General features: G+C 45.2%; 1 protein-coding gene across 2 annotated transcripts in view; it reads right to left on the minus strand.

The window, feature by feature from the left end:
* The window catches only part of LOC115470043 (inactive heparanase-2-like), a 590,764-nt gene extending 567,901 nt beyond the window's left edge, over positions 1-22,863 (minus strand). For both annotated transcript variants that reach the window (XM_030202917.1, XM_030202918.1), the window contains exons 1-2: positions 22,528-22,863; positions 9,529-9,686 (exon numbers count right to left, since the gene is read on the minus strand). In XM_030202917.1, coding sequence (XP_030058777.1) covers positions 9,529-9,686; positions 22,528-22,787 — 418 coding nt within the window. In that variant the 5' untranslated portion in view covers positions 22,788-22,863. The remainder of the gene's footprint in view (positions 1-9,528; positions 9,687-22,527) is intronic.
* Positions 22,864-23,809: the final 946 nt, after the last annotated feature.

Here is a 23,809-nt window from a genome sequence, read left to right on the forward strand (position 1 = left end):
GGATGACGTCAGAAGAAGGCGGGGCAGTGAGCAGCGAACAAGGGAAGGCTAGAGACGTCGGGACTGGGAACGCCGCCTCCTTCACTGACGCTTCGCTGCCGGAGGAAGGTAAATTTAAAAGAAAAAAAAAGGAAGAGATCTTGAGGGGGAGAAGAGGGTGGGCAGTTCCTACATGGGAGCGGGAGGGCAGGGTAAGCACGCAGCGGCGGTGCCCCCCAGAGGATAGTGCCCCCCCTGCGGCGCTTACCCCGCTTACCGCATCGGCACGGCCCTGACTGTCGATCACAGCATACTTCTCGATACCCTGTCCTCACTTGGATTCCAGGGCTCTGTCCTTTCCTGGTTCTCTTCCTACCTCTCCCTCCGCACCTTTAGTGGTCACTCTGGTGGATCCTCTTCTACTTTTATCCCTCTGCCTGTCGGCGTACCTCAGGGTTCTGTTCTTGGTCCCCTCCTCTTTTCTATCTACACTTCTTCCCTTGGTTCATTAATCTCATCCCATGGCTTTTCCTACCATCTCTATGCTGATGACTCCCAAATCTACCTTTCTACCCCTGATATCTCACCTTGCATCCAAACCAAAGTTTCAGCGTGCTTGTCTGACATTGCTGTCTGGATGTCTCAACGCCACCTGAAATTAAATATGACCAAAACCGAGCTTCTCATTTTCCCCCCAAACCCACCTCCCCGCTCCCCCCGTTTTCTATTTCTGTTGATGGCTCTCTCATTCTCCCTGTCTCCTCAGCTCGAAACCTTGGGGTCATCTTTGACTCTTCTCTCTCCTTCTCTGATCATATCCAACAGATTGCCAAGACCTGTCGTTTCTTTCTTTACAACATCCGTAAAATCCGCCCCTTTCTTTCCGAGCACTCTACCAAAACCCTCATCCACACCCTTGTCACCTCTTGTTTAGACTACTGCAATCTGCTTCTTGCTGGCCTCCCACTTAGTCACCTCTCCCCCCTCCAGTCGGTTCAAAACTCTGCTGCCCGTCTCGTCTTCCGCCAAGGTCGCTTTACTCATACTACCCCTCTCCTCAAGACCCTTCACTGGCTCCCTATCCATTTTCGCATCCTGTTCAAACTTCTTCTACTAACCTATAAATGTACTCACTCTGCTGCTCCCCAGTATCTCTCCACACTCGTCCTTCCCTACACCCCTTCCCGTGCACTCCGCTCCATGGATAAATCCTACTTATCCGTTCCCTTCTCCACTACTGCCAACTCCAGACTTCGCGCCTTCTGTCTCGCTGCACCCTATGCCTGGAATAAACTTCCTGAGCCCCTACGTCTTGCTCCATCCTTGGCCACCTTTAAATCTAGACTGAAAGCCCACCTCTTTAACATTGCTTTTGACTCGTAACCACTTGTAACCACTCGCCTCCACCTACCCTCCTCTCTTCCTTCCCGTTCACATTAATTGATTTGCTTACTTTATTTATTTATTTATTTATTTATTTTTTTGTCTATTAGATTGTAAGCTCTTTGAGCAGGGACTGTCTTTCTTCTATGTTTGTGCAGCACTGCGTACGCCTTGTAGCACTATAGAAATGCTAAATAGTAGTAGTAGTAGTAGGAAGGCAACATGGCAGAGAACAGCACTGGAGGAAGGCTTCTGCTGGCAGGGCTTGTGGACCCCCACCAGTCAAGTTATGTGGAGTTGCAGCAGGGAGCAGGGAGGTGGGGCAAAATGTGCCCCCCACACACACAGACACTTTGGGTTCCGGTCCCCCCAATTTTTGAAGTCTGGCTACGAGGTATCCTGGGGGGGGGGGGGGCAGCATCTCAGTCTCTCGGTAGCCCTGTCGCAAATCAGCCAAATCGCGAGATATGAATGAACCTGCAATACATCCTTGTGAAGGAAGGCTGCAACTACAACCATGACCTTGAAAAAATGTTCTTGATGATGTGGAAAAGTTGAATGACATGGTCATAAATTGATAATGTTTCCCAAGGATTTCAAATCACAAATCTTCTGTGGGAAGATTAAATGGGAATATGAAAGCACACTTCCTTGAGATCTAGGGAGGTTAGAAACTCTCCCTGATGGTCTGAAACTATTACAGACTGCAATGTTCCCATTGTGAAATGTTGACCCTTTAACACTCTGTTGACTCTTTTGACGTCCAAACCCAGGTGAAAGGAAGTTCACTTCTTTGGAACTACAAAATAAGTGGAATAACTTCCCCATTTGCTACTGGGGACAGTCTCGACTGTGCCTAAATGAAAAAGTGTTTGCAAGGTGGCTTGAACTGCTTGATATTTGGGCTGAAGCTTGCATGGAGATTCCAAGAAAAAATCTGCAGTGGAATGGGAGAACTCCAGTTTGTAACGCTGCTTTAGTATTTCCAAGATACACTAGTCTGAGGTAATTCTGCTCCACTCCTCATAGAACCTGGAGAGGAGTCCTGCTATTATGAAACTTGAGAAGTGAACCGAGACCCCATCATTGGGAGATGCCAAAGGCAATAGTAGACCTACATCATTGGAAGATGCCAAAGGCAATGGTAGACCTACAGTTTGAAGCTGTCAGCATGAAAGGCAGCTGGTCTCTGTTGAAGTGGGAACCCTAAAAGTTAGATTTGGCTGGCTTGTAGCACTTGGCCTCACAAAATTTAAGACGAGGCAGAGAGGATTTAAAAGAATCTTTAGATTTGCCCTATGGCAATCTCTGAAACTTGGAGTCCCCTAGGTCTTTACCCCTAAAAGGTGGCTGCTAAACGTGGCTTAGAAGCCACATCAGCTGTCCAATGCCTAAGAAACAGCTTTCTTCCTGTCAAGAGGGTCAAGAATTGGCTGCTGTGGCCGTGTACTAGAACTGGGTGGCATAGCTGCGCACTGGAGCTAATTAGTGTGGCAGAGAGCCAGAGCTAAATGTACCATTGTGCACTATTGATGGCAAACTGCAGTGGACTTGAATCACAAACCTATGTGCTCTCTCAGCTGCCTGCTTGAACTACTAAGCTATTCCTCTACACTGAAGTAGCTCTGTAATATCGCTAGCTGTTCAATACAATGAAAAGTTGCAAAAGTGCAACAGAAACATTTAGAGACACTACAGCATACAGATAGTGGTGCCATGAGATAGTGGTGGCCAGAGCTGGTATGCAATAATTTTGGCCAGTGTTAGTGTGCAATATCAGAGAGCAGAGTTGCTGTGGCAAACAAACACAGATAAGCTTTAGCATTGTAGCATAGTGTTAGCTGTCCAAGCCATGCAATGAACTGCTTGTCAAGGCAAGCAATATGAGAGAGTGAAGTAAAACATGCCACAATTTAAATGGAGCTGAGTTCCACAGATTCTAATATGATGCACAACCCAGCATTGAACCTGACCTTCAGACTGAAAGCCTGTCACCTTCCAGAATAAAACTATTTTGCTGTAAATACTGCATCTGGAGAAAATGGCACCATGGCAGCACTGAGGTTCCATGGTTACCATGGAGACATGGGAAGAGTGTACTAGCCTCAGAAAATAACTCAATATGTAACATTTCTCACAGAGGTAAGATGCTCCAGAGAAACCTTTATTAGGACCCAACACGGTCCGTGTTTCGGCTGTATCAGCCTTCTTCAGGGGTCAATCAATAGATGTTTACATGATTCTCAGTCAGGATTTCGCTTTAATCACAGCACTGAAACCGTATTAGTCACGTTTATGACCAAACTCAAACAACTAATAGCAAATGGCAACAACATTCTATTGTTACAATTTGACATGTCAAGTGCATTTGATATGGTCGACCATGGAATTCTATTACATATCCTCGAATACTTTGGAATTGGAGGCAATGTTCTTAACTGGTTTACAGGGTTCCTCACTACATGCTCATACCAAGTGACATCAAAGTCGACTACATCAGCCACACGGACACCTGAATGCGGAGTTCCACAGGGATCCCCCCTCTCACCGACCATATTCAACCTAATGATGACACCCTTGGCCAAACTACTATCGAATCAGAACCTAAACCCACACATATACGCTGATTATGTAACGATCTTCATCCCATTCAAACAAGATCTAAGGGAAATCTCCAATGAAATCAAACAAAGCCTACATACTATGAATTCCTGGGCAGATGCTTTCCAGTTGAAACTTAATGCAGAGAAAACCCAATGTTTGGTACTAACCTCGCAATACAACAAGAATAAATTTACCACCATCAACACACCTAAACTAAATTTACCAGTCTCGGATTCCCTAAAAATCCTTGGTGTCACAATTGATCGACACCTAACACTTGAGAACCACGCAAATAACACTACTAAAAAGATGTTTCATGCAATGTGGAAACTAAAAAGAGTCAGACCATTTTTTCCAAGAACTGTCTTTCGCAATCTGGTACAATCATTGGTACTTAGTCATCTGGATTACTGCAACTCATTTTACGCTGGCTGTAAAGAACAAATACTTTAAAAACTCCAGACAGCTCAGAATACAGCAGCCAGACTAATATTCGGCACACCAAAATACGAAAGCGCGAAACCCTTGTGGGAAAAATTACACTGGCTCCCACTAAAGGAACGTATCACGTTAAACTTTGCACCCTGGTCCACAAGATCATCCATGGTGAGGCCCCAGCCTATATGTCAGACCTGATAGACCTACCACCCAGGAACGCAAAAAGATCCTCTTGCACATTCCTTAATTTACATCCTCCCAAATGCAAGGGTCTGAAATACAAATCAATGCATGCATCTACCTTTTCCTATACGAGCACGCAACTCCGGAACGCGCTGCCACATAACCTGAAAACGGTCTATGAATTGACCAATTTCCACAAACTATTGAAAACCTATCTTTTCGGCAAGATATATCACAAAGATCAGCATGTGTAACTGTATAATTCAACATGTGTAATTGTATAGTCTTAAGACTTCTAGACTGTCTTATAATGTGTTATAATGTCTTTCTGCTCTAACGCTCTCATCTATCTTACTACCATGTAACACAAAACCCTCTGTAAACCAAATGTATATTCAATGCTACTTCCAGTATCCATGACGAAATGTAAGCCACATTGAGCCTGCAAAGAGGTGGGATAATGTGGGATACAAATGCCATAAAATAAATAAATAAATGTTCTATAATATATCGATTGATGGAGCGTTTACTGATCAATTAATAAGTCACATGAAACCTTGACAGGCGCCTCGTATATCGCACTGCTAAAAAGTTTAGCAGAGCCTAAGATATAAAGTAGAGGAGTGGCCTAGTGGTTAGGGTGGTGGACTTTGGTCCTGGGGAACTGAGGAACTGAGTTCGATTCCCACTTCAGGCACAGGCAGCTCCTTGTGACTCTGGGCAAGTCACTTAACCCTCCATTGCCCCATGCAAGCCACATTGAGCCTGCCATGAGTGGGAAAGCACGGGGTACAAATGTAACAAAAATAACAAAAAAAAAATAAAGGAAGGCAACTCTTCCTTATGAAACATCCATACTGCAGTGGGATCATCAGATTCCTCTATAAATAGCTCCCCCTCCTCCTTCTGCATCTGTGCAGAAAGGGACTGCCTCAGAATGAGAGGGAGAGAAGGAGAAATAGACCCCACTTCTGAGTTGGAGTGCAAATCTCTCCTCTTCGGGACAGGGTCCATCAGTAGAGACTGAGGCAGGGGAAAAGCCAGAAATCTCCAAAGGCTGAGCTAAAAAGAAACTGTCAGTTCTCCTACCAGACTTCTGCAACATATAGGCATTATGGATCAGCAGAATGAACTCGAGGGACAAACAAGGTCAGAAGACCCTACCCCCCGGAGAAACCCCCAAAGTGGCTGAGATGTGTGCAAGGATCTCTGAAGCAGTGCTGGGTCTTTTCTTCTTATCTTCCGTCTGGACCGATATGCTCATATCACACCTCTCCTCAAGTCAATTCACTGGCTTCCGATCAGGTACCGCATACAGTTCAAGCTTCTCCTACTAACCTACAAATGCACTCAATCTGCAGCCCCTCATTACCTCTCTACACTCATCTCCCCTTACGTTCCTACCCGAAACCTCCGCTCACAAGACAAATCCCTCCTCTCAGCACCCTTCTCCACCACCGCCAACTCCAGGCTCCGCCCTTTCTGCCTCACCTCACCCTATGCTTGGAATAAACTCCCTGAACCCATACGCCAAGCCCCCTCCCTGCCCATCTTCAAATCCTTGCTCAAAGCCCACCTCTTCAATGTCGCCTTCGGCACCTAACCTTTTACCTCTACTCAGGAAATCTAGACTGCCCAGCTTGACATTTCGTCCTTTAGATTGTAAGCTCCTTTGAGCAGGGACTGTCCTTCTTTGTTAAACTGTACAGCGCTGCATAACCCTAGTAGTGCTTTAGAAATGTTAAGTAGTAGTAGTAGGGTAAGGGAGCCACTGGAAGCACTGCTCCCGAATCACGCTGCTGTTAAAGAGGCTGCTGGATCACCTTTGGCCCCATGAGGAGAATGAGCCCGCATCTCTCCCACGTGGGAAACTAATGAGGCCTCCACAAACACAGCCCCTTGTGCTAGAGGAGAGCCTGCATGGCCACCTGGACACTTCCCCAACACTACTCTATGCTTCCCACAGTGGGACCAGCTTTTAACAATTTTGGCAGCCATTGTAAAAAAAAACAAAAGTAAAACTGCAACTGACCTAAAAGTGAAAGAAAATGTAAAGATACACTCACCCTGGAACAGCCAGCCTTCGGGAGTCCTGCCCGTGCTGCTGGAAGCACACTCACATCCTCTCCATCACTAAGCCCTTTATACTGGCCCAAACCAGTATCTCTCCTGCAGCCAAGGCTGTGAGCTTTAAAGAATTATGCCCCAATATTTTTTTTCAGTGAGGAGGGACAATGGAGGAAGGACTGGAGAGGGGAGAAAGGTGGGGGAGAGACCTAGTATCACCAGGTGTATCTCCTAAAGCTGGCACCGCTCAGCCGCGCTCCCCAAAGCTCTACTGAACTGAGAGACCCAGAACAGGAGCCACCATTAGATGAGACCAGGAGCTTGTGAGAGACTATCCATCCACCTGCTAGAAATAGAGAATACTGACTGACCAAGGAGCATCCCATCCTATAAGACAGTGCAGTTTAGTGCTCTCTATCTCCACCTGCTGGTAGATGTTACAATCCACAAGTCTCTGGATTCATCTGCTGCTGATGCTAATAAACAAATAGCTCAGTTGAGCACGCTATCTCTATCTGCTGGTAGATGGCTACAACCCACAAGTATCTGGATTCATCTGCTGCTGACACCAAGGAAAGACAGGTTGGGTCATCAGTCTAGTCAGACTGAATCAGACTAGGCTGCTGAGCATGCATGAGTCCGGCAAAAAAACAATGCATACAAAATAATCTGCTCTGGAAAGTGCAGTACAATCTCTTTCCTCAATGCACCAGCTAATTTTCATCTTAATCAGAGAGCTTCTGTTTTATCTCTCTCTCACCTGTGGTGCAGGAAAAGTCGAAAATAAAAGAATAGCATTGGGATTAGTGAGACTACCCATCAGGATAAGGGATGATATCTGGACTTAGCTAAGTGAATTGCAGTGCTCAAACCTTTCTTGTTATGTAACAAAACTCTCTGTGAATCGTGTGCACGCACACTGCAAAATCACTGTGCTCTGATAAACGCTGTATCGGAGACTGATTCGCCAACAGAAACGAAGCAGTTCAGATAAGTGTCTTTTTTTGCTTCACACATTATTCAGCCCAAAAAATTAAGGGTGGAAGTTTCAGAGAGGTTTTTTCTACCAATGATTACTTTTTAACTGTGAACGCTAAGCAATTTTCAGCTTAAATAATTGTCTGGTTGAATGAACCGCGTTGAGCTACAGTAGTGTGAGGTTTTTCCTTTCACTTTCATAATAAACAAGTGTGACTTGGCGTTTATCAGAGCACAGTGATTTTGCAGTATGCCCGCACATGATTCATAGAGAGTTTTGTTGTATAACTGATTTGAACAGTGAATCTGATCCACAGTTGTTACACTTTCTCATTATGTATACATGGATTCGCTGCCTATAAAAAGGAGTGGACTTGGCAAAGAAGGGTGGGAGGAGGTACATAAATATATCTAGTTTCTATCCAACTTATTAATGCAGTTACATACAGATGAATATAATTATTCTGTCACCTTAAATACTGTATTGTTACTCAATGTTTTTGAAAGAAAAGCTTTTGCTCATGACAGAGGTATCACATTCATTCATCTTCCTGTTGTAGTTAATGTCTTAAAAAGAGATTCCTGTTGGATGCTATACAAAATGTATCACTTTCCCAAAGCAAATTTTACTGAATATACACTCACATGTTTGCAATGGAATAAGGCACTAACTGTTAATTATTTATAAGACCTATCATAAACCTAAAAGATTGCCCTTTCATTACCTCCCCAGATCGGTCTGCATGGTTTCAGAAAAATTGCATAAAACTGAGAAACTAATGTTATGTGGCAAAAAGTATTTCAGTGTTCACGTCTTCAAGATCAGCAGGCATAAATCAGCCCAGGCAATTCTGTGACCTTTTAATTTAAACCCTCTCAGACATTGTAGTATGCAAAGAGAGAGGAGTTTAGGGAGCAAGAAGGGAAACAGAGAAGATGTAGACGTAGTGGGACACAAAGAGCTGAGTGCAGAGTTGGGTTGGGCTTGCGATAATAAGAGAGAAGGAATAGGGGGGCAACGAGGAGATACAGTGGAAATAGTGGGGGCAGGAATAGGTAGGAAGTAGAGAGGAAAAAGTTTGGGATGGCAAGAGAGGAAAAGAGGACAAGGTGAGGGCAGGATGGAAAGAGGGGAATGGGAGGTAAAAGAATGTGAAAAGAGAGAGGTGGCAGAATGAAGGTACAAGAAGAGAAAGGGACCAAGAGAGAGTGTGGTGTGAGTTCAGGATAGGAAGAGAGAGGGTACGGTAACCGGAGGGGAAGAGAAGGTAATAGGGAGGTGAATGTGGATTAAAGGGATGGGAAACAAGGGTAGGAGGAGCGCAGGAGTAAAAGAAAGGAGGAAGCTGTTAAGTATGATGTACATGGGGAAAGAGGATTGGGAAGGGTTATAAGTGATGTTTTGGGACTGCTAAGCCCCTTACCTCCATGGAAGGTGGAAGCTGCTGAGCTGGAGCAGCTGAACCCCTCTTGGTATTTTTGTTGTTGTGGAAGGTTTTGTGTTGAGCCTTCCAAGTCCCTCTTGTCTGACACTTTCACTGAATCCCCTACTGTAAATGTCACCGCACATCATTGAAATTACATTTCTTTAAATTATGTCTGAGTATATAAACGTGCCTACATAGCACAAACAAATATGAAGGTACATAATACATATATAAATACATAAAATTGCATATAAACAGCAGTATAATACCAAGTAATGTCAGTGAATATTTCAAACCATTTTCTTAAACTGTAGAATTTATAAAGCAAAAACTGTTCCATTTCTATACAGTACATTTGTAATGAGTTAACTATTGAAAAGTTTCCCCTTCATTGGTAGGATGCCCTTCTCAAAAATATTATTATTATTATGGGTAAAATAAGACAAACTAATATTGGGTAGTTTCTTACCATCCTCATAATTTTTTAGATAGTAATCGGGTCCAGGTCCTCCTCGGCTTTTAGCTGGATTTTTCAAATTCTGAAACTGCAAGAAATCTGTCCTCTTTCCTCCAAATCTGAGAAAGGCAGGAGCCAACCCCCTAGCCAAAGTTACTAGCCGTTTGGAACTAGAAACAGAAATATGAGAAGTTATTAATAAATTCTTTAAAGTGCAGTTTATCCCAGATAAAATGTTAATAATCTCATATAACTAGCAAAAGAGAAGTTTGCAATATGTACTGATATACTAATGTGATTTTAGACTTATTGAAATGAAAAACTGATCTATTCTAAAATGCCAAAAGTAAGAACATTTAACAGAATGTTATCTGAATATTTTTGTAGCAACAATAACTTATTCTGTGACTCTGGACAGCTTAAGTGTCCTTTTAATAGGATGCGCTAATGGATTTAGTGCCTCATCAAGCCGCGTTAGTGGCTCCCAGTACAGTAATGCCGACAACGCCCATTCACATTGAATGGGAAAACCGCATGGGCTTGCTAAAAGAGGTCCTAAGTGCACACTAATGAATTAGTGTACGTTAAGTGCCATACAGCTCATAGGTAAAGTGAAGATACATACCTGTAGCAGGTATTCTCCGAGGACAGCAGGCTGATTGTTCTCACGATTGGGTTGTCGTCCGCGATGGCCCAGGAGACAGGCAAAAACTTGCATAGCAAAAAAAGAACTCTTGAGAACGCTCCATGCCCTCCTCAGTTGAATAAAAAGCAAAATACAGAACTGGAACAACTCTGAAGGGGAGGAGGGTGGGTTTGTGAGAACAATCAGCTTGCTGTCCTCGGAGAATACCTGCTACAGGTATGTATCTTCACTTTCTCTGAAGACAAGCAGGCTGCTTGTTCTCATGAATGGGGTATTCCTAGTCCCCAGGCTCACTCAAACAATTAACATTGGTCAATTGGGCCTCACAACGGCAAGGACATAACATAGATTGACCTACAAAGAAACACAACTAAGTGAGAGTGCAGCCTAGAACAGAACAGAAATGGGCCTAGGAGGGTGGAATTGGATTCTAAACCCCGAACAGATTCTGCAGTACCGACTGCCCAAACCGACTGTCGCGTTGGGTATCCTGCTGAAGGCAGTAGTGACATATGAATATGTGGACTGATGACCACGTTGCAGCCTTGCAAATCTCTTCAATAGACGCTGACTTCAAATGAGCCACTGACACAGCCATGGCTCTGACATTATGAGCCGTGACATGGCCCTCTAGAGTCAGCCCAGCTTGGGCATAAGTAAAGGATATGCAATCCGCTAGCTAATTAGAGATTGTGCGTTTTCCGATGGCGACTCCCCTCCTGTTGGGATCAAAACAAACAAACAACTGGGCGGACTGTCTATAGGGCTTTGTCCGCTCCACGTAAAAGGCCAATGCTCTCTTACAGTCCAAGGTGTGCAACCTGTCTTCACCAGGGCGGGTATGAGGACGGGGGAAGAATGTTGGCAAGACAATTGACTGGTTCAGATGGAACTCCCACACCACCTTCGGCAAGAACTTAGGGTGAGTGTGGAGGACTATTCTGTTATGATGAAACTTGATATAAGGTGCATGCACTACCAGGGCTTGGAGCTCACTGACTACGAGCTGAAGTAACAGCCACCAAGAAAATGGCCTTCCAGGTCAAGAACTTCAGATGGCAGGAATTCAGTGGCTCATGTTGAGATCCCATGACACTGGTGGAGGTTTGACAGGAGGCTTTTACAAAAGCAAACCTCTCATGAAGCGAACAACTAAAGGCTGTCCAGAGATAGGCTTACCCTCTACACATTGATGATAAGCACCAATTGCACTAAGGTGAACTCTTAAGGAATTGGTCTTGAGACCAGACTCTGATAAGTGTAGAAGGTATTCAAGCAGGGTCCATGTAGGACAAGGAAAAGGATCTAGGGCCTTGCTGTCACACCAGATGACAAACCTCCTCCATTTGAAAGAGTAACACTTTTTCGTGGAATCTTTCTTGGAAGCAAGCAAGACTCAGGAGACACCTTCCGAAAGACCGAAGAAGACAATTTCTAAGCTCTCAACATGCAGGCCGTGAGAGCCAGAGACTGGAGGTTCGGATATAGAAGCGACCCCTCATTCTGGGTGATGAGGGTTGGAAAACACTCCAATTTCCACGGTTCTTCAGAGGACAACTCCAGAAGAAGAGGGAACCAAATCTGACGGGACCAAAAAGGCACAATCAGAATCATGGTTCCGTGGTCTTGCTTGAATTTCAGCAAAGTCTTCCCTACTAGAGGTATGGGAGGATACGCATACAGAAGGCCTGTTCCCCAATGTAGGAGAAAGGCATCTGACTCTAGTCTGTCGTGGGCCTGAAGTCTGGAACAGAATTGAGGGACTTTGTGATTGATCTGAGTGCCAAAAAGATCCACCGAGGGGGAGCCCCACACTCGGAAGATCTTGTGCACAATGCCCATGTCTAGCGACCACTCGTGAGGTTGCATGATCCTACTCAACCTGTCGGCCAGACTGTTGTTTACGCCTGCCAGATACATGGCTTGGAGAAACATGCAGTGACGGCACACCCAGAGCCACATCCGGACAGCTTCCTGACACAGAGAGTGAGATCCGGTGCCCCCCTGATTGTTGGTGTAATACAACGCAACCTGATTGTCTGTCTGAATTAGAATGATTTGGTTGGACAGCCGATCTCTGAAAGCCTTGAGAGCGTTCCAGATCACTCGTAGTTCTAGGAGGTTGATCTGAAGACCCTTTTCCTGAAAAGACCAAGCTCCTTGAGTGTGAAGTCCATCTACATGAGCTCCCCACCCCAGGAAGGTTGCATCCATCATCAGCACTTTTTGTGGCTGAGAAATTTGGAATGGATGTCCCAAAGTCAAATTGGATCGAATGGTCCACCACTGAAGGGAACTGCAAAAGTCAGTAGAGAGATGGATTACATCCTCTAGATCCCCTGTGGCCTGGCACCACTGGGAAGCTAGGGTCCATTGAGCTGATCTCATATGTAGGCGTGCCATGGGAGTTACATGAACTGTGGAAGCCATATGCCCCAAGAGTTTCAACATCTGCTGAGCTGTGATCTGCTGAGACGCTCAAGCCAAGGACACTAGGGCCAGAAGATTGTCTGCCCTTGCCTGGGGAAGATAAGCTCGAGACATCCGTGTGTCCAACAGAGCTCCAATGAACTCCAATTTTTGAACTGGGACAAGATGGCACTTGGGATAACTGATCATGAACCCCAGTAGTGCTAGCACTCGAATAGTCATCCGCATGGACTGTAGAGCGCCTGCCTCCGAGGTGCTCTTCATCAGCCAGTCGTCGAGATAAGGAAACAAATGCACTCCCAGACTGCGTATCGATGCTGCGACAACTGCTAGGCACTTTGTGAAAACCCTGGGCGCAGATGCGAGGCCAAAGGGCAGTACAAAGTACTGAAAGTGCCGAGTTCCTAACCGAAATCGAAGATACTTCCTGTGAGCTGGGATATCGAGATGTGGGTATAGGCATCCTTCAAGTCCAGAGAGCATAGCCAATTGTTTTCTTGAATCATGGGAAGAAGGGTGCCCAGGGAAACCATCCTGAACTTTTCTTGGACTAGGAATTTGTTCAGGGCCCTTAGGTCTAGGATGGGACGCATGCCCCCTGTTTTCTTTTGCACAAGGAAGTACCTAAAATAGAATCCCAGCCCTTCTTCCCCTGGTGGAACAGGTTCGACAGCATTGGCCTTTAGAAGGGCGGAGAGTTCCTCTGCAAGTACCTGCTTGCAGGGCCGTGCCTAGGGTCTCTGGCGCCCCCCTGCAGACTATCAGTTGGCGCCCCCCCCCCCCCCCCCCCCCCGGTGAAAATGATCGCTCACCACTTGCTACACTGACAGGAATTGTCAGCAATATTCTTAGAAACAAATTGCTATACATTGCAAAATAAGATAGCAGATGTAAATTCTCAAAGTAGACATATTCCAAACGCTAAAATGAAAATAAAATGATTTTTTTCTACCTTTGTTGTCTGGTGACTTTCTTTTTCCGATCATGCTGGCCCAGTATCTGAGTCTGCTGCTATCTGTCCTCTTAACTCCATTTCCAGGGCTTCCTTTCCATTTATTTCTTTACTTTCCTCCTTTCTTCTTCATTTCTTGCTCTAGATCCATTTCCAGCAATTTCTTCTCTCTCCCTGGGTCCTGTCCTCCCATCCATGTCCATCCTTGTCCCTCTCTGCCCTTCCCTCCTCCATCCATAGCCAGCAATCCTCCTCTCTCCTCTCCCCTCCATTTCCAGCAAATTGTCCTCTCCCTGGGCCCCCATGTCCATCCTTGTCCCCCTCTGCCCTTCCCTCCTCCATCCATAGCCAGCAATCCTCCTCTCTCCCCTCCCCTCCATTTCCAGCAAATTGTCCTCTCCCTGGGCCCCCATGTCCATCCTTGTCCCTCTCTGCCCTTCCCTCCTCCATCCATAGCCAGCAATCCTCCTCCCCTCCCCTCCATTTCCAGCAATTTGTCCTCTCCCTGGGCCCCCATGTCCATCCTTGTCCCCCTCTGCCCTTCCCTCCTCCATCCATAGCCAGCAATCCTCCTCTCTCCCCTCCCCTCCATTTCCAGCAAATTGTCCTCTCCCTGGGCCCCCATGTCCATCCTTGTCCCTCTCTGCCCTTCCCTCCTCCATCCATAGCCAGCAATCCTCCTCCCCTCCCCTCCATTTCCAGCAATTTGTCCTCTCCCTGGGCCCCCATGTCCATCCTTGTCCCCCTCTGCCCTTCCCTCCTCCATCCATAGCCAGCAATCCTCCTCTCTCCCCTCCCCTCCATTTCCAGCAAATTGTCCTCTCCGTGGGCCCCCATGTCCATCCTTGTCCCCCTCTGCCCTTCCCTCCTCCATCCATAGCCAGCAATCCTCCTCTCTCCCCTCCCCTCCATTTCCAGCAAATTGTCCTCTCCGTGGGCCCCCATGTCCATCCTTGTCCCTCTCTGCCCTTCCCTCCTCCATCCATAACCAGCAATCCTCCTCTCTCTCCCTTCCCCTCCATTTCCAGCAAATTGTCCTCTCCCTTCACGCGATTCGCGAACCGCTTAGCACTGCTTAAAAAAAAAATTACACATCAGCAGGAACAGGCTGCTTCAGCCAATCCCAGGGGCCTTCCTTCAGCGTGTTCCGCCCAAGGGCTGAAGGAAGGCTCCTGGGATTGGCTGAAGCAGCCTGTTCCTGCTGACGTGTAAATTTTTTTTTTAAGCAGTGCTAAGCGGCAGCGCGGTTCGCAAATCGCGTGAAGGGGGGGGTGGGGGGGTGGGACGACGCGACGGCAACGAAGAGGAGAAACAAGAGAAGTGCTGCGTGTGCCGGTAAGCTGCTCAAAGGCACAGGGGACGCCGTCAACACTGCCAGGTGGGGACCGGAGCCGGTTTTAAAGGTCATGGTTGGGCTGGGGAGGCTTAGCCTCCCCAAGCCTCTTATACGGGGCGCCTATGCCTCTGCTCTTTCCTCCGCACCCTGGGGCCTTTAAATCTTTTACTTCCGGTCGCAGCAGCGTCAGTGAAAGCGGAGCGCTGCCGACATCTCCCTTCGCGCTCTTGGTTCCCTCAGTGTCCGCCTTCTTCTAGAAGGCGGGACACTGAGGGAACCAATGAGTGCAAGGGAAGGGAGACGTCGGCAGCGCTTTCACTGACGCTGCTGCGACCAGGTAAAAGATTTAAAGGCCTCGGCGGCGCGGGGCGAGAGTAAGCACCGCGGCGGCGCCCTCCAGAGGTGGGCGCCCCCCTGCGGCGCTTACCCCGCTTACCGCATCGGCACGGCCCTGCCTGCTTGTGCTGGGAGCTGAAGGACTGAGTTCCCGGTGGGCAATTTGGAGGTATGGATTCCAGATTGAGGGTGTATCTTAACCGGACTATTTGAAGAACCCACCTATCGGAGGTTAAGAGAGGCCACCTTTGGTAAAAAGATATCAACCTCCCCTCTGAACGGCAAGTCGTCTGGCATGGACACTTTTTCTGAGGCTATGCTGCACTGGAGCCAGTCAAAAACCCGTCTCTTGCTTTTGCTGGGGAGCCGCAGGGGCCTTAGGTGCACGCCGTTAATAAGAACGAGCATGCTGGGACTGAGCCTGGACAGGCTGCTGAGAAGCAGGAGTGTACCTATGCCTGTTGTAGGAATAGGGAGCAGTCCTCTTCCCTCCAAAAAACCTCCTAGATGAGGAGGTGGTAGCAGAAGACGCCCAGCGGGAGAGAGAATCCATAGCATCATGGTGCTTTTTGATCTGATTGACCATGTCCTCTACTTTTTATCCAAAAAGGTTATCCCCCCCCCCCCCCCCCCCCGGCAAGGAGCCATTCGCTGCTGGGTCTTATGATCCAGGTCAGAAACATGCAGCCATGAGAGTCTGCGCATTACTATACCTTGAGCAGCTACTCGAGATGCTACATCAAAAGTGTTGTAAGTACCCCTGGCCAGAAATTTACGACACACCTTCTGCTGTCTGACCACCTGGTGAAAAGGTTCGGCAAGCTCCGGAGGAAGTGCTTCAACCAAGCTAGACAGTTGCCTCACTGAGTTCCGCAAGTGGATGCTCATGTAAAACTGGTAAGTTTGAATTTTGGCTGCGAGCATAGTGGCCTGATACGTTTTCCTCCCAAAAGAATCCAAGGTCCTAGACTCTCTGCCTGGGGGCGCCGAGGCATAGTCCCTAGTATTCTTGGCTCTTCTGAGAGCAGAGTCCACCACCATGGAATCGTGAGGCAGTTGAGACTTCACCATTACAGGCTCTCCATGGACTCTGTATTGAGACTCAGCTTTCTTGGGGACCACTGGATTAGAAAGAGGGAATGACCAGTTTTGCATAAGAACTTCCCTGAGTGTGTTATGCAAGGGAGCCATTGCAACCTCTGTAGGTGGAGAAGGATAGTCCAAGACCTCGAGCATCTCAGCCCTGGGCTCATCCACAACCTCCATAGGGAAGGGAATATCCTTAGACATTTCCCGAACAAAGGAGGAGAAAGAAAGACTCTCAGGTGGAGACAACCTTCTTTCAATTGGCGGTGTAGGATCAGAGGGAACCCCATAAGTCTCTTCTTCAGAAAAGTATCTGGGATCCTCCTCTTCCTCCCATGAGTGCTCTTCGTCGGTATTGGACAAAAGCTCTCTAAAAGCAGCCCGAACCCAAGTCTGTCTCGACGTCAAGGAACAACGACCTTGAGGGGGATGTCGAGAAGTTGACCCCTGCCTGGACTGTGGTAAAGCTTCCTCCGCCGACGTCGAGGGAGAATCGACTCAGGTGGCAGCCGATGCCGATGCCGCAAGCGGCACCGAGGACGGGGACCTCACCACAGGCGAAGGCCCAGATGCCGCTTCCACAGTCGATGCAGAAGGTGCAAGCACCCCTGGCAGTGAAGTAGACTGCCGCAGCAATCCCTCCAGAAGCTCTGGAAGAAGGGCCCTAATGCGCTCGTCGAGAGCCTCCATCAGAAAAGGCTGTGGGGCCGGTTTAGGAGCCGGTGGCAGAATCTGAGGGGGCTTGAGAGCCAGTACCAGGCTGCCAGAAGACCGACACATCGGCATCTCCTGTATAGAGGGTGAGTGGTCCTCTCAGCGCCGACGCTTCTCGGGTGCCGAATCCCTCGGCTCCCCGGAGCTCTCGATACCGCACATGGAGGGAGATCGATGACGGTGCTTCTTAGCCTTCGCTCGATGCCCTTCATCGAGACTCGTCAGTACTGAAGAGGAGGACATGGAATCCTCACGCCTCCTCGGGGCCAGGTCCAATGAAGGTCGGTCCCGGGGGGCCTGCATAGCAGTAGGCCTTGAGACAGGTGGAGACCCGCTCGATGCCTCGCTGCTCCTGGTGCGATGTGTCGTTCGGCAGCCATTACCTGCGCTCTTGAAGTCGATGCTTCCCTCGACATCGACGCCGATGCTGCCAACCTCGGTACCGATGTCGATGCCAACGTCAAAGGACCGGACCGATCAGCAAAAAAAAGCAAAAAGGTTTTCCCGTTGAGCCTCCCGAGATACTTGGGTCCACTTCTTCATTAAAGGACACAGCTTACAAACAGCTGGAAGATGATCAGGCCCAAGGCACTGGAAACACCACGAGAGGGGGTCGGTACCCGAGATGGTCCGGTTGCAGTGAGTACAACGCTTGAAGCCGCTGGGTGTCCTCAATGACATGGACGGAAAAACGGCGGCTGCGAAATTAAAAGACTCGAGTGTGCCAATTAAAAAGGAACAAAAAAGAGAAAAAAGGGAAATTTAACCCCGACCATGCGGCCTAAAGAGTGCTGTGACCAGTGGTGTGCTGCAGCCGGCTCGCACCAGCTCGCAAGAGCTGGTTGTTAAATTTATTGGCATCTTGCGAGCCGGTTGTTAAGAGCCGGCTTGCCTCTCCTCCTCCACCCCGCGAGCTGCAGGCTCCCCCGCTCCGCAGGTCGTCCATCATCTCCTGTCTGCCCTCAGCTCCCCAATAGCCCTCGTTTCCTTCCTGCCGCCGCCCTGCCTTTAAATATTGTATTTTTCCTCGAGTCGCAGCACCAGCATTGAAAGCAGCAGGCTCGGCTTGGCTCCAGCCTTCCCTCGCATGATTCCACCCTCGCGGAAACAGGACATGGGTGGATGGAGGGGAGGGCAGGGGAGAGTGGAAGGTTGCTGGACATGGATGGAGGAGAGGGAAGGGAGAGAGAAGAAATGCTGAACATGGATGGAGGGGAGGGAAGAGTTAGGAAGGAGATGAGATGAGGGAAAAGGAAGAGAGAAGAAAAACTGCACATGGATAAAGAAAATAGGCAGAAGCTGAATCCACTGGACAGTCAAGTCTGCAGAGGACCCAGCTTTTACTTACAGATGTTAGGGCAAGAAATGAAGAAGAAAGGCGGAAAGTAAATAAATAAATGGAAAAGAAGCCCTGGAAATGGAGTTAAGAGGACAGATAGCAGCAGAATCGGATACTGGGCCAGCATGATCAGAAAAACAAAGTCACCAGACAACAAAGGTAGAAAAAAATCATTTTATTTTCATTATAGTGTTTGGAATATGTCCACTTTGAGAATCAGGTGCTCAACATTAAAAGTTTATATTTATTTACTCATTTATGTCATTTCATCCCACTTTAAACATGAATTAGATTGGAACCTGGGATCATTTTAATTTTTTTTCCCGGAGTAATGCATTGCCCCCCCAAGGCTCACTCCCCAGCTATAGCCAGCTCTGCAATTTGGGGGGGGGGGTCGCAGAGTTGGACGAGGGGGGGCACAGAGGTGGACTGGGGAAAGAGCCTGTTGTTAAACATTTACCAGCACACCACTGGCCGCGACAAAGAGAAAGAAAACTTATAATTAGTGAGAAAACTAAGTGGAATAAGAGCTAAAACTATGTTTTGTTTTTTTTAATATTTAGAGAAAAACTAAACAAAAAAAAGAAGGTAATAAAAAGAAAAAACTAACACACGATCTCCTGGGCCGAAGGCAATACAGAGCTCGAAAAAACTCTGTCACCACAGTCACGGAAAAAAAGTAACTGAGGAGGGCACGCTCACGTCGAGGGCGGGAAGCCGTTCACGAATGCGCCGTCTGTTCTGCCTGCGTGACAGAGCGTTCTCGAGAGTTCTTTGTTTTGCTATGCAAGTTTTTGCTGGTCTCCTGGGCTGTCGCAGACGACAACCCAATCGTGAGAACAAGCAGCCTGCTTGTCCTCGGAGAACTGTTAGCACACCTTAGTAAAAGGACCCCCAATGTATATTCCTGACAACAATAATAATTTATTTTATGTCATATATAGTCAATAAATGCATTAAATATATATGATATCTAAGATTTATATTGTTGAATATTTGTTAGAAAATAAAACTAGAATGCTTACTCTGTTGAAAATCAGCATTGCTATTTCATCAACTTTTTTTTCCCAGACACCTAAGAAAGAGTGGAGGAGTAACCTAAAGGTTAGAGCAGCAGGCTGAAAAGCCTGGATCAAATCCCATCTCTTCTCATTGTGACTTTGGACAAGTCACTTAATCCTCCATTGCCTCAGATACAAACTTAGGGGTTCTTTTACTAAGCTGCAGTAAAAAGTGGCCTGCACTAGCGTCAGTACAGTACATATTTTTGGCATGTGCTGAGGCCCCCTTTTACCGCAGCAGGTAAAAAGCTATCTTTAAAAAAAAAAAAGAAATGGCTGTGCAGTAAATGAACCATTTACACATGGCCATTTTTGAGGGGAAGCACTTACTGCCACCCATTGAGGTGGTAGTAAGGGCTTCGCATTAACCCAGCAGTAACCGAGCAACGCACGGCACTGCCCAATTACCACCTGGTAAGCACTGGTGCTACAAAAATAGAAAATATTTTTGTAGTGTCAGAAATGCATGTACTGGGGCAGCCCGGCGATAGTTCTGGATAGGCGCACTGCAAGCCCATTGCCATGCGCCAACCCTTTAGTAAAAGAGCTCCTTAGGTTGTGAACCCTCTGGGAACAGGCAAATGCCTACTATACCTGAACGTAATTTGCCTTGAGCTACAATTGAAATGTGTGAGCTAAATCTAAAATTCCCTTTACAAAGGCTGATTTTAATGTAGTTATTGTATGGGCTATAATGTATGCAATTGCTTCATTTGAGAAGCTATTTGTCATTTCTTTGAAATATACTATTTTCATTTAATATTCACCATATTGTTAAAGTGAAAACTATTCTTAAGGAAAGTATATTTAGAAAAGTCATACTGTGTGTATTTTGATACATGGGTATCATACTTTATTACTGCAACTTTCAAAATGTCTGATTAAAAGTATAGACCTTCTCTTACATAACCTTGGTAACCTAGTTTTAAAATGTTTTACTAAGCTATTAATCATTAGTAAATTGAAGCAACAGAGAAACACTAGATCACCAAACTAGAATTTAAATAAATGAGCCCCCCCCCCCAAAAAAAAAAACTCTTAGAATTTCTCAAAACAGTGTGACATTTATAGAGCGTAACAATAACACTGTATTGTTTAAAACAAACCTTTTTGAGAAATTGGATCAAAACACCTGAAATGCATCAATTAAACTTTAATATGCTGCCAATATAGTGAGGATCATTTTTTTCATAGAAACATTGGTACTCCATAAGGAAAAGCATCCAGAGTTTTATATTTAGGACTTCTGTTCTTGGGTGTTTATAAATTGAATTTATTTTCCAGGTAATCAGGAATTCTTTGAGGATAGGACAAATTGGTGTTATAGGTGCTTTTGTGCCACAGGTGTTATTGCTTGGTACCTTTTCCAATGGAATCAAATCTCTATGCTTGTGTCACTTAGGAATTCTCAATGCAGAAAAGGTACAGAAAGGGAGTGGAAGGTACAAGACAAGCCAGGGAAGGGGTAAGAGAGTACTAGGTGAAGTGCTGTTTTTTCAGTGTTTATCTAATAAACACCTGTTTTAATGGGAGGAGGGAATTTAGGTGTTTGTCACTTAAAACTTTTAAATCAACATCCCTATTTGCTATTAAATTAATTCAAATACTTGTGGAATTAAAAAGAGATCAGTCAGAGTTTAGGAGATTCAGATGTATTTCAGAAAAAAATTGGATTTTTTTCCCACAATATATACAGCCATCTCTCTCTCTCTCTCTCTCTCTCTCTCTCTCTCTCTCTCTCTCTCTCTCTCTCTCTCTCTCTATATATATATATATATATATATATATATAACACACATGCACGCAAGCACACCCTATGCTTAATAGGAAATGAATAAACAGAAAAACATTAGAGTTTAAAGTAAATGCCTGCCCTTTTTCTAATTGAAACACAAATGAAAATCAGTTCAAACTAACCTGAACCCAGAAATAAAACAATATTTACTTATTTTCTAAAATCATTATTCATGGTTCTATTTTATGACACAAAAAGTTATTAACAGAACTCTAAAAACTTAGCTAGGTCCATTTTCTTGACATATAGTTTAGTGAATTTAATTCAAAAATACTGCAATTTAGAATATTTTTTCTTCAAGTAGGTCAAACAAAATGCAAGAAATATTTATGAACCAGTACTAAAAGCACCTGATTTGTGAATATGCTAGCAACTTGCTCTACTACACTGTTCCATGTTATTACCAACTGAGTTTATGAAACTGTATTAATCACACATTAACATGAATTATGTGTAGAACAATGGAGGTAGGAACACATAGTGATAAGCGTTGGAGTACAGTTTTATAAGCTCATACCCATATACACATTTACCCAAACTCTTTATCAACATTAATTAAACATGAGCTGAATGTCAGCTCCTTGAATATATGTTTTTAATTTTAAAACATTACTGAACTAGAGAGGTTGTCATAAACATTACAAGTTTACAGGAAATTCTAAACACATTCATTAGGCTATTCCTCGTCCAAGTTTCATATTTTATAGTTCAACTGCTCAGTAACCAAAAGTTGCATAAATAATCTCTTTTTCCATCCAGTCCAGGCTAACTGCGACAAAAGTTACCAGCATGTCTTATGAATCCGTGTAAGACAGTAGCATTCCAGAATTTAGCCAAGATGATCATATTCCTCCGTAAGTTTAAAATCCCATAAAAACTAGAGGCTTTGGGCACAAGAGATAGCCGCCCCCCCCCCCCCCCCCCCCCCCCCCCCCAGTTTACAAGCCCTCATTAGTTAAAGAAAGCAGGAATTCAGAAATAGCTAAAAACCATTCCTTGGCTGCCAGTCACGTTCAACTGTAGTTTTCAAGTTAAATGATAGGCTTTCATCATCGGATTATTTATAAAGTATTTTTAGGTGATACTTTTTTTAAATGAGCTCTGAATTTCAAAAGCGCATTTTGAAATTAAAAAAAAAAACAAACAAACAATGACGTTTCGCTATCAGAGCAAACCACTTCTGTAAGAAAGCATTCATGGTAAAATCCAACCGCTATCCCTATCTGTGCTTTCCTTCTTCAGGACTTTTTTCTTCCTGTATGTTGTTGGGGTGGGAATGAGAAAGAGACATAAAGATATTTAAATTACTGGCTTACCTTAAAAAATCGAGCCAGCCATCATGTATGATAGAGGGATCCAGCTGAAGGGAGAGAAAATTTTCACTGACTGTTCTGATGGGGTTTTTAGTGTTCACATCAAGAAGAATTAGAGTTCTTCCCTTCACTCCTTGAGGTTTGTCTACGAGAAAAGATCTCCTGGCTCCAGCTTGAGCAGAAAGTGAGAGCTGCACCATAAAAACGAACAGGGAAGCCATCAGAACCACAAAACTAAGAGGAAAAGCGATTTGATAGGGCATACCGATGAAGAGTCAACAGCGTAGTTAAATCTCTTTGAGACTTTTCTTTAGGGCGTCTTGCTGTTAATTACTGTTATCTAAAAACTGCGTCTGCCCTTTTTGCAATGTTTTGGTGCTGATGGAAAGAAACACGCCCCCAAGTCAGCCTTCTCATCGACTCGTGCCAAGAGTCCCGGTTAACCAGCACCACCCCTCTAGTAGAGTCGGCCTGCTGTAGACTTTTTTTTTTAATATCTTAAAGGTACAGTCATTCTTAACCCTTTAAATTCAGAAACAATCGCATGAAAAGTAGTATTTTAAGATACTATTTTATTTTACATTAATTTCAGTTCATTTGTGATGTCAATGTCAAGAACCGCAGAAGGGCAAAACAATTAGATTCATTCATTGAAGCGTGCTTTTCTTTTCTCTATATCTTTTTATTGAAAAAATTTCTTAAGTGCTTACAACTTGCGATTTAACAATATAACAGAACAAAAAAGCATCCATTGTGTCTGGTGTGAAAATTCACAGACTGCTTACTTAAAGTTGAGGAAGATCTAAAAAGCCTGCTTTTCTAATAAATTATGATTAAATATATCATTTACTAATTGGCAAATGCGGCAGCATGCACGGAAATGACAAATTTTAATATTACAAATAAGAACTACTTAATAATAAAAAAAATGCACAGAATCATGGAAAAAACACAGCTACTTGTGTTTTTTCCATGATTCTGTGCATTTTTATTAATGATATAAGAAAACTGTGAGACAAATCTTTGCCAACACAAAACAATCACTTCTAAATACTAGCACAAAACATCTTGTCTCAAACGTTCACATCGACATCACCTTTGGATAATTCTTATGACAGTCCAACATTAAGCTGTCACAAACCCTGAAAACTAGGAAGTAACTTTTCTTTAACTTGTAGAAAGGCAAGTAAGAAAAGCAAGCATACAGTGCAGTCAGCAAAGAACTATTTTCTGACCTGGTATTCCTATCCATGTCAATCTAAGGAAAACTTTAGATTTCTATGTT

This window comes from Microcaecilia unicolor, chromosome 5 (genome assembly GCF_901765095.1).
Source record: "Microcaecilia unicolor chromosome 5, aMicUni1.1, whole genome shotgun sequence".
Classification (NCBI taxonomy): Eukaryota; Metazoa; Chordata; class Amphibia; order Gymnophiona; family Siphonopidae; genus Microcaecilia; species Microcaecilia unicolor.